The sequence below is a fragment of the Limanda limanda genome, chromosome 1 (genome assembly GCF_963576545.1).
Source record: "Limanda limanda chromosome 1, fLimLim1.1, whole genome shotgun sequence".
Lineage (NCBI taxonomy): Eukaryota > Metazoa > Chordata > Actinopteri > Pleuronectiformes > Pleuronectidae > Limanda > Limanda limanda.
Genome location: NC_083636.1, coordinates 23082018 through 23098743, shown reverse-complemented (window position 1 = coordinate 23098743; position 16726 = coordinate 23082018). Strand labels below are relative to the sequence as shown.

The 16726-nt window shown below is 38.7% G+C and overlaps 1 protein-coding gene across 1 annotated transcript in view; it reads left to right on the top strand.

Moving 5' to 3' along the window:
• The window catches only part of slc12a2 (solute carrier family 12 member 2), a 46295-nt gene that overhangs the window by 20404 nt on the left and 9165 nt on the right, over window positions 1-16726 (top strand). Inside the window, exons 5-23 of the mRNA XM_061074230.1 lie at window positions 529-668; window positions 1177-1287; window positions 1452-1560; window positions 1710-1834; window positions 1977-2061; window positions 2165-2325; window positions 2475-2582; window positions 2680-2803; window positions 3535-3636; window positions 5563-5718; window positions 6239-6338; window positions 6933-7044; window positions 8568-8708; window positions 9704-9810; window positions 10556-10635; window positions 10990-11133; window positions 13366-13434; window positions 14406-14528; window positions 15555-15666. Of these exons, the coding sequence (XP_060930213.1) occupies window positions 529-668; window positions 1177-1287; window positions 1452-1560; window positions 1710-1834; window positions 1977-2061; window positions 2165-2325; window positions 2475-2582; window positions 2680-2803; window positions 3535-3636; window positions 5563-5718; window positions 6239-6338; window positions 6933-7044; window positions 8568-8708; window positions 9704-9810; window positions 10556-10635; window positions 10990-11133; window positions 13366-13434; window positions 14406-14528; window positions 15555-15666 (2209 nt within the window). The remainder of the gene's footprint in view (window positions 1-528; window positions 669-1176; window positions 1288-1451; window positions 1561-1709; window positions 1835-1976; window positions 2062-2164; window positions 2326-2474; window positions 2583-2679; window positions 2804-3534; window positions 3637-5562; window positions 5719-6238; window positions 6339-6932; window positions 7045-8567; window positions 8709-9703; window positions 9811-10555; window positions 10636-10989; window positions 11134-13365; window positions 13435-14405; window positions 14529-15554; window positions 15667-16726) is intronic.

Below are 16726 nucleotides of genomic sequence, written 5' to 3'. Positions count from 1 at the left end.
GTTGTTTCATACGGATTGATATTTGATCCTGGAAACCAAATAAATGTGGATTAAGGGCTGCCCTGGGGACCTCTCCCAGCTGTTGAATTTGTGAGGCCACAACAGTACCTCACACGAGAGTAGAGTGCTTAATTGATCATTGGGCTAACTGTGCTCATGGAAACCTCGGATGGAACTGTTTGACATAAACAACAGATTAAAGTGAGCCTGTTAGAAGATGAATCCGGCTTTACCCCTGGCTTCATACTATCTAAAGTGTTTTAAAGAGAAAGCTTCGGAAACACTGAAAATAACTCACTGGGCCTTTAACCAACCTCGTGACAGTTTGTAAATTTACAGGTCATGTGGGACAGGCTGTCGATAGTTATTCCATTGTACAATACTTTTAGTTGCAAATAATTGCAATATCATCCCACTGCATACATAAACATGTCAAGTTAAAATAGTAAATCCATGCTCTCAATTAATTCTAAATTTAAATGACAGTTAACTTGAACTAACGTCTTGTTCATTTATTTTTATTTCCAGGTGGAGCATATTACCTGATTTCAAGGAGTCTGGGTCCAGAGTTTGGAGGCTCTATTGGTCTGATATTTGCCTTCGCTAATGCAGTGGCTGTGGCCATGTATGTGGTGGGCTTTGCTGAAACTGTTGTTGAACTTCTTCAAGTAAGTTTCTTAACACCATGTGGTGCTTTTAGAACCCATTTAAGCCTAGTATTAACATACATTCTGAGTGATCCATCACAAAGGGGCAGCACTAAGTTCAGGTGTGCATGCACCCAAATGCTTCCTCAATGTGCCTTGTAAATGCAAATGTGTCTTGGAACACACATGAAGGACAGCCTTCTTAGCTGATATCCTCTGTCTTGCTACAATTTCACACTGAATCTTAAGTATTTTTACACCTACACTAACTCTGATTTGTTTGTGGCAACCACCACAATAACATCTTCAAAAGGTAGTCTTTGAAGTAAAAAGTTCCCTCTTTTTGCTACTACCATTCCACATTAGCTCCACTCAGAAACACTGTTCAGAGATTCACTCAAGCAAGTCCAGTTGCCTTTGTGTAGCTTTGAATGTGTCTTTTGTAATATCAAGTAACTATAATAATACCTATCAAAGAATAGGAGGTTCTTTGTCATTTCATTTAATAACTCCTTGTATTGTCTCTCAGGGTGCAGATGCCCTCATGATGGATGAAATAAATGATGTCCGAATCATCGGCACCATTACAGTAATTCTTCTCCTGGGCATCTCTGTAGCAGGAATGGAATGGGAGGCCAAGGTATAAACAGGATATGATTTCTAATACCATTGAAGCTAATGTAAATTGGATAGTGCTATGACTCATCATGAAAAGTCACTTCAAGAAGAGCTTATCAAACACAGTGATTCATTCATACATTTGTCAGTGGTGACTAATTTGTTGTTTAATTTGCTTCTCTGTAGGCCCAGATCTTCTTGCTATTTGTCCTCATTACGGCCATCATCAACTACTTCATTGGAACCTTCATACCAGTCAAAGCAAAGGAATCTGTTGGCTTCTTTGGCTATGACAGTATGACACATCCTATTTTTTGACTTCTAATGATGCAGAGTTAACATCTGTACAATCTAATATCCCTGACAGTGGATGTTAGCTAATGCAGTAACTTCACTAAAGGCTTTGTCTGTGTTTCAGTAATTAAAACTCTATTTTCCTGTCAGGTGCAATCATGTGGGAGAATATGGGTCCCAACTTCAGAGATGAAACCTTCTTCTCCGTATTTTCAATCTTCTTCCCTGCAGCCACTGGTATTTTGGCTGGAGCAAACATTTCAGGAGACCTTGCTGTAAGTCACCAGTAGTTAACAAACCCCCTGGATATAGATGATGATCCATCCCAAAAGTTTATTCTGATATAATGCATTTGACCATTCTTGCTGTTATATATTGCTTGCCATCTTAAGTCTGAGTTGTGGTTGTTTGTTACAGGACCCACAACTAGCCATCCCTAGAGGAACCCTTCTGGCCATATTAATCACAGGAATAGTCTACCTGGGTGTTGCTGTTTCAACAGGTGCAGTATTCTATCTCTGTAGCTCTGGGAATCTTCACTTTTTTGGTTTTATCTCATTTCTTTACAGAGTTTTAATATGTGCCCTATACTTTCCTATCAATAGGCTCCTGTATTGTGAGGGAAGCCACTGGAAATGTGAATGACACTCTCAGTTCCGAGTTTATGTTGAACTGCACTGATGCCGCCTGCAAATTCGGCTATGACTTCTCCTCCTGTCAGACCGATAAATATAGTTGCCACCATGGACTCCTGAATGACTTCCAGGTATGACCCAGCCACCACCCAACCCCCAACCCATGACCACTGTGCCACTGAGTTGTTGAAAACGTTTTGTGGGGGAGGGCAAACTTCCAAGAGCTGGCGGTGTTCATTAGGTTTCAACGATTTCAAAATGCATTTAATCTTCTATTTAGGTGATGAGTATGGTTTCTGGTTTTGGACCCATCATTAGTGCCGGTATCTTCTCTGCCACTCTGTCCTCAGCTCTGGCTTCTTTAGTCAGTGCACCTAAAGTTTTTCAGGTAACAACCCATTTAAAATACATCAATGATAGACAATGTTGTTCATGTGCAGTTCTTTTTAAATGAACAATTAAAACATGCTGTGATTTATCCACAGGCTTTGTGTAAGGACAATATCTACCCCGGCCTGGCCATGTTTGCTAAAGGCTATGGCAAGAATAATGAGCCTCTCCGAGGCTACATCCTGACCTTCTTTATAGCACTGGCCTTCATCCTCATTGGTATGGCTGCACACACTGCTCATTACACTACTCTGACACAGTAAACACTACTTTCTATAGACTAAAAACTAACAACATAGAGGCCGTGGTGTTGGTCCAAAATGTAAAATGCTTTGAATTATAAATAACATTATAATTTATTTTAACAGGTTTAGAATTTTTTTTTTTTTCTAACTTTCCTGAAAATGACATTGTAGGTTCGTGCTAATTTTAGGGGAAATAATTAGTGAAAAACAATAATGAATTAAGATTTAATTTGATTAGTCAGTTGGTTAAGTTCGTTCAAACATATTCCTGTTTTGATGGCAATTAGTACAAAAGTACATACTTAAATCATGAAAACATTGTAGTATGTCTGTGAATACCTGATCCTTATTTACATGGTCAAGAAAAGGTTTGAGTAACAAGTTAAAATATGTATTATCAGAAAAAAAATTACATCTATTGGGATATAGGATTTTGGTCAGAACGCAAAGCCATCCATTGATATCAAGTGCATATTGACCTTCATCTCTGATAATTTTCCATGGATTAAAGTTTTCATCAAGGATAAACTTTGACCCTAACAATAATGCACTATGTCATTGTTCAACTATTTCTGCTAAATTAAACATTTAGAAGTATTGTAACCTAACAGGATTTTGGCTTTTACTGACAGGATTAGAGAATATGGAATTACAGGTGAGCTTTGACCAATTGTGAGTTGACTGTTTGTTGTTTTCATGTTGCAGCTCAGTTGAATGTAATTGCCCCCATCATCTCCAACTTCTTCTTGGCGTCCTATGCCTTGATCAACTTCTCTGTGTTCCATGCCTCACTGGCTAACTCACCAGGTAAGATCAAGCCCCACAAACAAGAGAAATTAAGTAAACGGTGCTAGATCCAGAAGTAAGACAATGAGCAACGTCTCAGAGCAGAGTCTTGAGGCTTATGCTGTTTAACAGTGAATATGATGGGAACTGATTACTTGAGGGAATTACTTGAAGCACTTGAGCTGCAGATCACATCAAAGAGCTTAGAGAATGTTTTTGAAAGCCCATAAGACAGGTCATGTTCAGGAAAAGCTAACAGAACATCTGATGTAAAATGTATAGTTTCTCTCCTTAATGCGCGAGCAGTCAGCTGATGATTTACAAGATTTTTAATGTTTAAGTGTATAGCAGAGGGAAATTCAGGTTCTAAAAGGGAAATCAATGGATACGGTAGACACACAATGAAAGCATAGTTTACTTTTTCAGGTAGCTGATAAAATAATTTTTACCCAAGAATCATTTACTTGTTCTTGAGCATTCAACACTATCATACAGGCTTCATTTACTCTTCATTAGGATTTTGATCTATTTTTCATGAAATTGTACGATTTAAGTTTCATAATCAAGAGAATATTTATGGAGAATACGTTTAAATGATTTTTAAAATTGCAAAAATTTGGAAGATCTGTCAATTTATTAAGCTGATATTTTCAATATGATCATGCATCCCCATCACTTATCATCACAGTATTTGGATAAAGAAGCATGTAAGCAATAAACAAACTTGTGCTGTTACAGTATGTCAATGTTCTGGATGCTTTTAGCTACAGATCGTCAACATTAATTTGACTGCAACTCAAAACTGTTTCAGGCTTCTCACCCAAGAAACCTTCTAACTGGAATCTTTGGCTTTTTGTTATATTTAGTTACAAATATTAAAAACTAAAATTGATAAGAGTCTGTTATTCAGGTTCAAACAATGCAGTTTAAAAAACAAATGCTCATGAATCCTAACCTTAAATAAAACAGTTGCCTTATCCAAAATGATGACAGTGGACAGTGTGTTTGGAAGGCGATAAGATTCCATTTCCTCCATTGCATTGACACAAAAGTAGAAATCTCACACAGATACAAGAAAACATGGATAATTTCAACTAAACTGTATGGTGAGTTTTGTATTTTGGATTAACTGACACTTAAGGCTGTAAAATGATTAGCTGAATTAAATGCGTGTAGTATTTTTATTAAGCTCTGTGCTTTTCTCCCCCTCAATACCAAAGCTCTAGCAGAACATCAGGTACATATTCTTTATGTGCTTCTAATTCTTCCAAGCAGGTCATTTTATAACATGGACTTAAATGGTACATTACTCAATTAAAGGCCAGCTGTAACACACACTTACTTTTTTCCTGCCTTTGCAACTATAAACTGTAAACCCATTTGTTATTCTGGCCTTTTCAGGACCTTTTTTAAATCTTTGCATGGTACTGAGAAAAAAAGTACCATCAATGTACCCTTTATGTCCTGTGGATTGTTTTAGACCCTGTCATTATGTAACCATACACAGTCCCAATGTATCCCATCACTAAAATTCAATTAGTCTAGTATCTGTGGAACCAAGTAAAAACGTGTGGTCCCTAATAGCTGACATAATCTACTGGTGTACAGTCTTACAGGCTGCTAACTCTCATTCTTTAACCCTTAACTTAATTCATACTCTTTAACAGCAGTGTTTATTATGTTAAGACCATGTTAAAAATATTGGAAAGGTTTTCCTTTCATGCAGGATGACCTTGGTCGCTTCTGACTTAATGTGGTCAGTTACAACATCTTTGGAGAAACAGACTTCTACCTTAACATGAAGTGCATTTCCTCAGTTTACCATAATAATATATATTTTGTAACATTTTAATACCCATACAGAGTTTTACAAGCTCTCCAAGGTTGCTTTATGTTTATGAATGTCCTTTGGTCTCGTTGTGTTCTTACTTGTATTCATTGCTGCAGGTTGGCGTCCCAGCTTCAAATACTACAACATGTGGGTTTCTCTTGCTGGTGCCGTGCTCTGCTGTGTGGTGATGTTTGTCATCAACTGGTGGGCAGCCCTCCTCACTAACGTCATTGTTCTGGGTCTCTATATTTATGTCAGCTACAAGAAGCCTGGTGAGTAATAACTTAAAACATTACAGCAAAAGTAAGATACTGTAGATAAATCCCAATGTCAGCTGAAGGCATCATAAAAGTATTTTTCACCATTGTAACCCAACAGTCACTGCACCCTGTGCTGTTTGTCAAGATTTAGCTCACATTGCTTATGAAATGACATTGTCTTTTTTCATTTTTTATATTGCTACATGTCATACTGATCTTGTAGGAAACATGTCACACGTGCTATTCACGTTGAGTGTTCTGGAGAGTGTCTGCTCCCAGTTTTTACCCTAAACTCAACAACACCCCCCCCAAAAAGGATCTTCTACACATCTTTGCATTTCTTCAAACAAAAAGCTGACCCTGGGCACCTGTGTGCACGCTCAGTTTGACATGCAGCTACACACACATATGAGGCCTTCTCACTGCCTGTAACACAACATGAGTCAGGCAGCCTTTGGTCCAGCAGGATGACCTGTAAACACAATTCCTAATTGCACTGTGTGTTACTGCCTGCATGCCTCTTCCTCTCCAGATGTGAACTGGGGCTCTTCAACCCAGGCTCTGACCTACCACCAGTCTCTGACCCATACTTTGCACCTCAGTGGAGTGGAGGACCACATCAAGAACTTCAGGTATAACCCTAATTACTGCCATTAACACTGAACTAGGCAGCATTCTATGAAAAATGTAAAGTGTAGATGGCTACTTAAATCAAATTGTCAAACCAAACTTTTAAAGCAACCAATTGTGCTTCACTCTTACGTAGAGACCACTCTTCATTGAATCAAAATCAAATTAGTTGGTTTTGAAGAACAAAATGTATTAGTGACGGTGTGCCTTTGGATTGTTCCCATGGCAGCAAACCAAGCAGGAGATTAAAAGGCATTTGATGGTGTCTTCAGAAAGACTTGCCCATTCCCCTGAGCTCCTTTCCAACTCTCACCGCCTCAATTAAATCCCATGGAGCTTAGCATATTTGCTTTGATGTTCGCTACTCTGCTCCTGCTTTTTTTTGTTCTGTGCTAACAAGACTAGGGGCCACTGTGAGGGTCAGAAGAAAAGGTAGCCGCAGATTTAAAGAGTAACAATTCTGTAAAGGTTATTGCAAAAGATACAAGTTTGACATTGTATATATATATATAGAGGGGGAGAGAGAGAGAGAGAAAGTAAAACCTGATATTAATGAAGATGCACTGATGACCTCTCTTGTACATGTCTGTTTGTAGACCCCAATGTTTGGTGATGACTGGTTACCCCAACTCTCGACCAGCTCTCCTGGACCTGGTTCACAGTTTCACCAAGAATGTAGGCCTAATGATCTGTGGTCATATTCGCACGGTGAGTAGATGTAATATACTCTTTTGTTGTTTCTTGATCTGCCTTTTGTGGTTATTGTTTTGAAAAATCCATGTTGAGTACATGTCCCCCAAAAACATCAAAAATAACAGTGACAAAATTACACAAAAAAATAAATAAATAAACAAATCAGAAAAAACGTCAAAAAAATGCTAAAGTATAATATTAACATGTACAAAACAACAGTAACATAGTATACATATAAATATACATGAATATTAATACAGTTGACAGTCCAACAAGTACAACCATAAAGTCCTTCCTGACAACTGAGACCTTGGGTATGCATACATGCCCATCCCCCACCCCATCCAAGGAGGAAAGATTAAGAAAGTAAAATTGAAGTTCATGTATACATATACATACATAAATATAAACATACATCATTCTGGGATCACAAGGAGATCCATTCTCCTAACATGAGAAAAGAAGGGGGCCCACATTGTTTAAAAGTTGTTTATAGACCCATTGAGTGTGAGGCTTTTATGCAATTACAGGGTATCCGCGGGGTCTTGAAAAGTATTAAAAGTTGATATATATAAATTTAGGGAAAATCAAGACCCTTAAAAGGTATTAAAAAGTCTTGAATCTTTTTCAAATTCAAGACTCTTTAGATGTGTAGCCGATAGTTTTTTCCTCTTATACCGTCAGGCCTCAGCCTAAAAATGAAACGAGAGATGGTTATTGAGTCGGGACATCGCACCCGTTTATTTTCCTTAGCACTTCAAAACTTGTCTCTCGACAACACCCCCTTCCGTTAGAACCCCCCTTCAAAACAAGAGTCCCAATGTTAAATATTTCTTTCCAGAAACTGACAAGAGAAGGGCAACTGTCAAATTGTGTTTCAATACAGCTATTTTAAACTGTCTGATTATGCTCCAGCGACATCAAGTGTGTCAACTGCTTTTGCCACAAAGGCTGTTTTTTATAACTGAGCCCCACTGTGCATCAGTGTCAGTTTTAAGTTCTAAATCTGACTAGACTTACCAAGCTCTCAACTACTGTTGGTTTCTAACTGGCAAGTCAATAAAAGTAGCACCACCAGCACGTAAGAATTATTTAATCATTTGAAAGTAAAAGTAAAAATCTTTTTACGAATCTAGGCCAGCCAAAAAGGTTTCACAATGGAAAGGCAGTTTTGATTGGATGAGTGCAGGCATGTTTCTAATGCTTCCATTAGGGCTTAGAAAAGCTTAGCAGTTAAATGGTGTAAACATTCCCAGCTAATGGCATTGCAGTCTCCTTGCTGAGAAGTGGCTTTGAACTCTTTTCGGCAGGAATAAACAAAATCCCAGATGGGGAGATTCAAAGGAGGACTTTGTTCTACAGATGTAATTTGTTGGTCTGTGATCAAAATCAGATTAAATTGATCATCCTGTGACATATAAACCTGAACAATTGGACTCACGCATTTATCATGTTATTGTTTCTAAACTTGTAGGATGCTAAAGGCAAGGGTGTGGAATTATATATTTGTGTGTGTGTGTATGCTTACCTCCCTATAGGGTTCCAGAAGACCAAACTTCAAAGATCTGTCCACAGAGCAGTCCCGGTACCAGCGCTGGTTGCTGAAGAATGAGACCAAAGCCTTCTACACACCAGTATTCGCTGAGGACATGAGGCAGGGCACACAGTACCTGCTCCAGGTAGGAAACAACAACGCTGTTATAGTGCTAGCTAAAGGATATTACAGAGAAACTTATCAGTTCCGTACTGCAAACAATGGCACTGAGATAAGATGGTCGTCTACATGCAGAGATTTATTTCCGGAAAACGTTGTTCAAGCCTCTTGTAGCCTTGTACAACAAGTGCAGACAATCAGCAGCGTTGCCTCTGTTTGTGTCTGTGCTTTAATGAGTACACATCTATTAGGTTGGGGATCATTTTATTCCTTGAGGCCATAAGTTTTATACAATTTTGGCTCAGCAACTTGATCTCAATGCATGTCAAATCATGTTAGAATTATGCTCATAGCCTAGTATTACAAACAATGTGTCATTGGGCAGAATTGGCCCATTTACTTGCTTTCAAGCGAAAAAAAAAAGGATTGGAGAAATAGGAAAAAATGAAGGAGAGAGATTCCTCGCTAAGTGAAAAGTTTAAACATTACTCGAAGAGAAATGGTATTTTTTTGAAGCTGCAAATTAACCAACGCTTGGTGCTCTTGTAGGTGTTACTGGCTACAGGGGAGTGTTTTCAATGAGTAATATGTTCCAGTGCAACAGTGTGGCTCAGATCTTTAAAAAAAAAATTCGACAATGATGGAGCTCTCTGAGAGGGAATATCAGGCTGTGGATTCTGAATACTTGTTAGTAGGCTACATTCATCGTTGGTTTGGCCCTACACATGGAATTGGTAGACAAAAAGAAAAAAAATTCAATATCACAAGAGTTATCCCTTCTCCTATGACATTACAACCAGTGTTAGAGCATTAAAACCTTCAGTGCACTTCTGCTGAAGAGAAATTAAACTGACAACCTTTTTCACATAGGTGAGATATTTACTGCCTACGTTTTCATCTCAAGCCTGAGAGGGGAAAAGTGTATTTCAAATTTACATTTCATACATTTCAAAACAGCCTGACTTTTTGAAATAAGAAGCGATTTCATTGATTGTTTTTCCTATTCTTGTCCTTGTCAAGGCTGCTGGCCTGGGCCGCCTCAAGCCGAACACCCTGGTGCTTGGCTTCAAAAATGACTGGAGGGACGGTGACATGATGAACGTGGAGACCTACATTAGTTTGATCCAGTGAGTAGAGATGCCACAACTTATCAAAGCTTAAGTGAAAATAGTCAGTGTCCTATGCCAATGCTCTACCATGAAAACCCAAAGCTGGGAAACTTGAATGAGTTAAACAGTAACTGAATCAGGCTAAACTTAGTATCCGGGTCTAAATTTAAAAAAATATATAATAGTGGGTTCAGGTGTTGCAAAATTAAAGGCCATATGACATATGGAGGTGTCTTATATCTTATCAATAAATAGATTTTTTTTAAGTTTGTCATTTTTCTAATACTAATTTGGTGCAACAGTGAAGCAGCTTTTACAGATGCCCTGAGACTGAAAGTGCATAAATACTGCATGGAGCTAGTAAATTGATAGTAACACTTTGAAGTCGGAAGGGTGGAGTTTAGGAAGCTGAACTTTTTTAAGCCCTTTACTAGAGCCGACTGATAAACAGTTTTTTTTAAAGCTGAAGGTGAAAGAAGGTCGGGCCCTGCATTACCAATAATACAGCTAATATGCTGATACAATTAATGTTCCCTCAGATAGAAACCATGACAATGTACAGACAAGGTTCAGCCTGCAGAATTGAGAAAGATGTTTGAACATGCTATTTCCTGAGTGCACTTCTTTTCACAGTTGTTGAGGTCTTTTCTTTTCAAATCGCGTGTGTGTTTTTGATTTGAGTCTCTGTTTAGATTAGTTAGCATTGTGCCCTTTTCTGTCCTCTGCTGGTGTGAAACTTTCATTTGTGTTTTTTCCCTCTCAGCGATGCCTTTGACTTCCAGTTTGGTGCTGTTATTCTGCGACTGAAAGAAGGTCTGGATGTTTCCCATATCCAAGGACAAGGTATCAGACACTACACGCACATCATTGTTTCGGAAAATTATTTTGCAATGTGATCGGACTCAATAGGGTGTTTCCAGAATTCCTATTTAATGTCACAAAAAATGGTAAATAAAATAATTAAACTGATCAACAGCGCAGTAAACCTTGTTTGTTTCACATACAATAAACAAATACGTATTTGATCAAACCTGATATTTAAATAATGGCCGTGTTTATAAATTTCCTCCACCTTCACACTCTCAATCTGCTTTCATGCTTTAACTTTCCACACGTTAAATCCAATTTTCTTGACTTATTTTCTATTCTTCCTTCACCTTTCTTCTCCATCTTTACTCTCATTCCATTTCTTCCCAGATGACTTGTTGTCCTCCCAAGAGAAGTCTTCAGTGATGAAAGATGTCATTGTGTCCATAGACACAAGCAAAGACTCTGACGCTGATTCATCGAAGCAGTCCTCCAAGGCCACCAGCCTCCAGAACAGTCCAGCTATACAGAAAGGTTAGAAAGCCTCAGTATGAACGGCTTCATTCATCATTCTTCTCACTTACCTTTCATATTCCACCTTGAGCTACCAATCATTATCTAGAAAAAAGCGGTTATTTATACTGTTTTGACACTCAAGTGTGAGTATTTACAAGTTAGAGGTGTGTTCATGACGTTGGAAAGCGGTTCATCCAGGAAAAAAGTTTAACATTGTTTTCACAAATCCTTACTCCATCAACAACCTCCTTATTCTGCCTCCACATACACACACTGACACAGGAAGTTGCCTCAATGACCAATGACCCCAGTTCTCCCACTGGGCCCAGTTTGTTAGTTCACAGATGTCTTGGGTCATTTTGTCTGTGTGTGTGCGTGTGAAAGAGAGAATCGGACACAGAACGAGATCACCATCAAGTGCCACCCACACAACTCTGAGACAAGTAAACAAGCAAACAAGCAAACAGTTCCCACAATGTGGGAAGTGTAGAACCACAAATTCCCATCGACAGCCTCATTCATTCTGGTGCCATGAAGTTCGTTGTTGAGATATATTGTTAAATATGGTATAGCTTACACACATCATACATGGTCAAAAAAGTGTTTGCCACCGTATGCTCAGTTTATTTTCTTTAATTTTAAAGGGATAGTTCACCTAAAAATCAAAATTCACTCCCTATCTACTCACCACTATGCCGATGAAGGGGTTGGTTAAGTGTTTGAGTTCACAAAAAGACTATTGGAGTTTCAGGGGTAAACAGCGTTGCAGCCAAATCCAATACAACTGAAGTAAATGCTGACTTCATTTACTCCATGTTTTTGTTCACTTCCTCATAGTTACTGATGCCGTCTTACGAGAACTTGCGATAGCTGCTGTAACTGCTGCAGTAACTAAGAGGAGGATAACACTGGACATTTATACAAAAACCTGTAAATTACAGTGTTTCACAGGATTTTTTTTACGTTTGAAAAAGTGGTCGCCATTTACTTCAATTGTATTGGATTTTGCTGCAACACTGTTTACCCCTTTACTTTGTGGATTTAAGTACTTCCCCACCCCTCCATCGGCTTAGTGGTGGGTATAAAATGAGTGAATTTAAATTTTGGGGCGAACTGTCCTTTTAAATGTGGTATAAGGTGTAGTATAAAATGTGACATATAAGAAAAGTAGAGAGTCTAATGGATACATTTGTGTTAGAAGTAGAAAGTCACAGTGTGTATGACTCTATTGTAGGATGGAATTAGTGTTGTGGAAATTAATAACATGCTGAGTTCAACCTGTGAACCCTTGTGTAGAAGGTATTACCACCTACTGCCAGTGTCCTACCACGACCTTCAGACTGACTTGGTTCATACCAGCGGACTACAAACTTTCTTTGGAGATGTTAATGACTCACCACAGTAATATAGAAAAAGGCATATTTTGATGAATATTTATTAATCTTATTTTGCATCTGATAGTTACTTTGTGTCCAAACTGACAGGGTCACAAAAAAAGAAAGAGGGGTTATGTGCGCCTCCAAAATGAAAAATAAAATAGAAAACAAATGTCTCCGCCTGAATAATGCTCAGCCACAAACGTAGAAGAAACCAACCAAGATGTCTAGAGATTTTGTGGTGAAAAGAGCTGACGACAGTGTTGCTGTTTACACGTTATCACGTTATCCCTGCAGTTGAATTAATACGTTACTTCCTGCCTCTACCTGCTGGATCTGTTTGCACCACCTCTTGCCTGAATAATATATAGGATTTGTTGCTGTTAGAAACGCGTGCAGAGAACCTCCCGCTGTGTTTTGCATGTGTGAAAAGCAAACTGCTGTAAAGTCCAAACTATAGTCTCCGGACTTCATCTGCAGGTCATGTCTGAAAACAGTGTTATGTAACTATTCAGTACTTGCTGGGAGCTGCGAGTTTCACTGCTAAAGTCAGGCCTAAGAAATTCACAGAAGTCTGGGGGAAAATTCCAAAACTCTGTTAAAACTCTTGAAATTATATAAAAGCTTTAGCGAAGGTTCTCGCTTTTCCATGGTTGTGCATGTCAGTCTAGTAGCTGAGAGCCCATAGGTTATGGTTCTCCTCGGGACCGTACTGTTTGCATGTCTCCTTCATTGTGGATGTTTTGTCTCTTTTTTTGCTACTTTGTTTTAACTCATGATTAAGAATCCTTGGTTGGAAGACACTGGTATTTCAAAACAACATCTTACCTCAATTATGATTTTTTTCTCTCTCCTTTTGTCTCAAATTTCCCAGATGACGAGGATGATGGCAAAGCTACAACCCAGCCCTTGTTGAAAAAAGGCAGGAAATCCACTTTATTGGGTTGCCTTAAATCTTTTCTTTCTGTCTTCGCTAGCTCTCTCTCTCTTTCCTCTCAGGTCATATTTTCCTTTCCTCGTGCACTGTCTTTCATCATCCTTTTTTCACAGTATATTTTTAATTCCTCTTGTATTAACATAGCGTCCTGCACTCTGCTGTCTCTGTCTTGTCTCTCTCTCAGTCCTCAACCTGTTTCCGGCCTGCTGGCTACTTGGCTTTAGGGAATAACATTTTATCTTTTCCTCTCTTTTTTCTGCTCTCCAGCTTGTAACTCAAGTCTCGTGTCTGTGAAAGTGCCTTTAACTCAATCCAAGTCTTGAGTATGTGTTGTGTGTCCCAACATTTCAATTTTCTCCAAACTGTCTTAGCTCTTTTACCTGCTGTTTCTTCTTTCTCTTAAGGTGAAAGTTCGCCCGTAGCTTTCTCTTTCAGGGTGAAAACTTCTATTCTGTTTTCATGTCTCCAGCCCTGTCCAGCTAACTCCTGAGCTCTCACAGTCTCTCTCCCTTTCCTGTTTGTTGCTCAATTGATGGTGTCTCCCCTGTGGTTCATCAAGCCCAAACAAATGAAATTGGCTAGGCTTTAAAGACATAGTACCTATTATCAAGTGTTTAAAGTTCTGTAAAGGTGTAGTGGTGAGGTTTGAATGGTTTTTTTTTTGTTTAGAATTGTTTGATATGTTTTAAGTGCTCATTATCACACTTAATTTGAATTGTTATTCAAACATAAGACAATGTTATCTGACAGCCAAACTTAACAGTTCACAGAGCCAAACACCACATATGTATCTGTCCACAAATGTACAAAAACTGTCCACTTGGAATGTTTGGTTACTGTCCAGCTCAACTTATACTCTCAGGACACCAAACAGTCTCAACAAATTATTTTAGCAATAATTTTTATCTTGCAATCTGATTGAATGTTTCTCTGTTGGTTGTTGCTGTGGTTCACGTGTTATGTAACTATCCCTGTAGACAAGAGGAGTCCAACAGTGCCGCTGAATGTGTCTGACCAGAGGCTGCTGGAGGCCAGCCAGCAGTTTCAGAAGAAACAAGGGAAGGGAACAGTTGACGTCTGGTGGCTGTTTGATGACGGAGGTGAGTCTGGGAGAATAGATGAAAAACACATGCACACCCTTGCATGTTGTAGAAGTATTTGTAGAGCTGGAAAACAGGAATTACCTTTTTGTTATCCAAGTAAAAGAATTTTAAATGTGGTAATGTATTTTTAAACTTTACTTCTTTTCTCAAGTCTGAAAACACCAAAAAGAATGCAAGAAATTTGGCATATATATATATATATAATAATAATATATTAAGGTAAATGCAAATTCTAACTTTCTTATTTTCACAAAGCATTCTTTTAGACATGCAGGGGAGTGTCTACATTCTTAAAAGCATGTGGTGAACACAAACATACATGTATACAGAGCATTAAGTATAGTATGTAGCACAGAGTTTAGCAGACTTCTGTCAATACAGACGCAAAGATCCCTGAATTAATACTCGGGACTGTTGGTCGTCGATGAAAAGTTACATTTCATAGCTGATATGTTGACAACTCATTCTCTATTAAATCACTTATCACATAAGTCAATAAATATGTGATAAACAGCCGAGGCATGGTTTATGTATTCACCATATTTAAAAATGTGACACTTGATATGCTGTCATCATGTCAGCCTCCTCACCTCTAACTGAAAAGAAGTGGACTCTTTTTTGATACAAGCAAAGCTGTGTTCACATTTGGCTCAGTCTGGACTGCTGCTTTTAGCTGACGTATTGGATGATGGTTTAAATGTTGTTGGGCAGAGGTAATATGTCTTGACTAACGGACCTTAAACACCAACACCATTTTCTGAAGCTGCGGAAGGGAAGTGTCTTAGTTGTTTAGCAGTGACTCAAACTGCTTGGTCAGGGGGCCTGTACATAGGGGGCTAAAATCTGGGGCATCTCCTCTAGCCTTTTTAAAAACATTACATGAGGGCAAAATCCTGTGTGCTCATGAAAAAAGTATGTAGAGAATCTGAGGCGCTGATTTTTCGACCTAAAATCCCACTGAGACCCGGGACACGGCCAGTGTTTAAACTGTATTGAGCACATCTGAACTAATCTCCCTTCCAGGTCTGACCCTGCTCATCCCCTACCTGCTCACTAACAAGAAAAGGTGGAAGGACTGCAAGATCCGCGTCTTCATTGGAGGCAAGATCAACAGAATCGATCATGACCGCCGAGCGTGAGTATTAAACTTTCTCCTAATCCACTAGGCCAAGTTCAAAGTTAACACAAATATAGTCACCTTTCCCCACTGTAACCAAACACTCACATATCAACCGTTTGGTAGCAACACCGGATGAAACCCTGTAGAACTGAAGCGGCTGTGGCTCAGGAGATGGAGTGGGTCGCCCACTACCCAAAGGGTCAGCCCAGTCTTTCCCACTTCACATGCCGTTGGCACATACTGAATCCCAAATTGCCCTTGACCACTGTTCCGACAGTTGGTGATTGACGTATGATAGAGAAAGGTGCTGCATATAGATGCACTGTACACATGTTTGTTTGAATGGCAAAACTCTTCTGTTGAGACCTTTAAGTCGCCATCAAGATTAGAAAAGAGCTACAACTGTCCTGGTGTTTGGAATATGTTTCTAAATTACTGCTATAATTCACTGCTTATTAATCACTGCTATTTGTACAAATGGTGTACAGAATAATAGTAGCATTGAAATTAGACCAGACATTAGAGAGCCTTCTCATAAAGCAACCATCTGCTTTCCTTTCAGCACCTCACTTCTATGTTCAGCTGCTAGTGACATGACACTTTTGGTCTGATCTACTGAAGTCTCACACATGTAAAAACATGTGCAAACTTGATTTCAACTACCAAAAAACATGAAAGCTGATTGGGTTTTTGTTATGAGGTATTTTTCTTTTGTTCTTATGTCCTGCCATCTTCGCTTAATTTCATCGGTTCTTTTTGTTTTACCCACAACATTTAGTTTCTTGCGGATACTCTCCCATATCGCATTTCTTTGGGTTATATTAATATTTTCTTTTTTGTAGCTCAACAACATGTTTGTTTGCCTCTTCCATTAACACCTCCAATTCCATGGCATTAAATTGGCAATCTGTTATAATGCACATACAATCTATCACTTTTTATTTGGGATCTTTGTAGATCATGCTCAAAGTGCTATATATTTAGCTTTATATACCCCAACAAGGGCAAACATGACAAAGTTCAAAATTACAAAAATTATAGTATGGTCCCACCTGGCTGTTTGCCATTGGTCGGA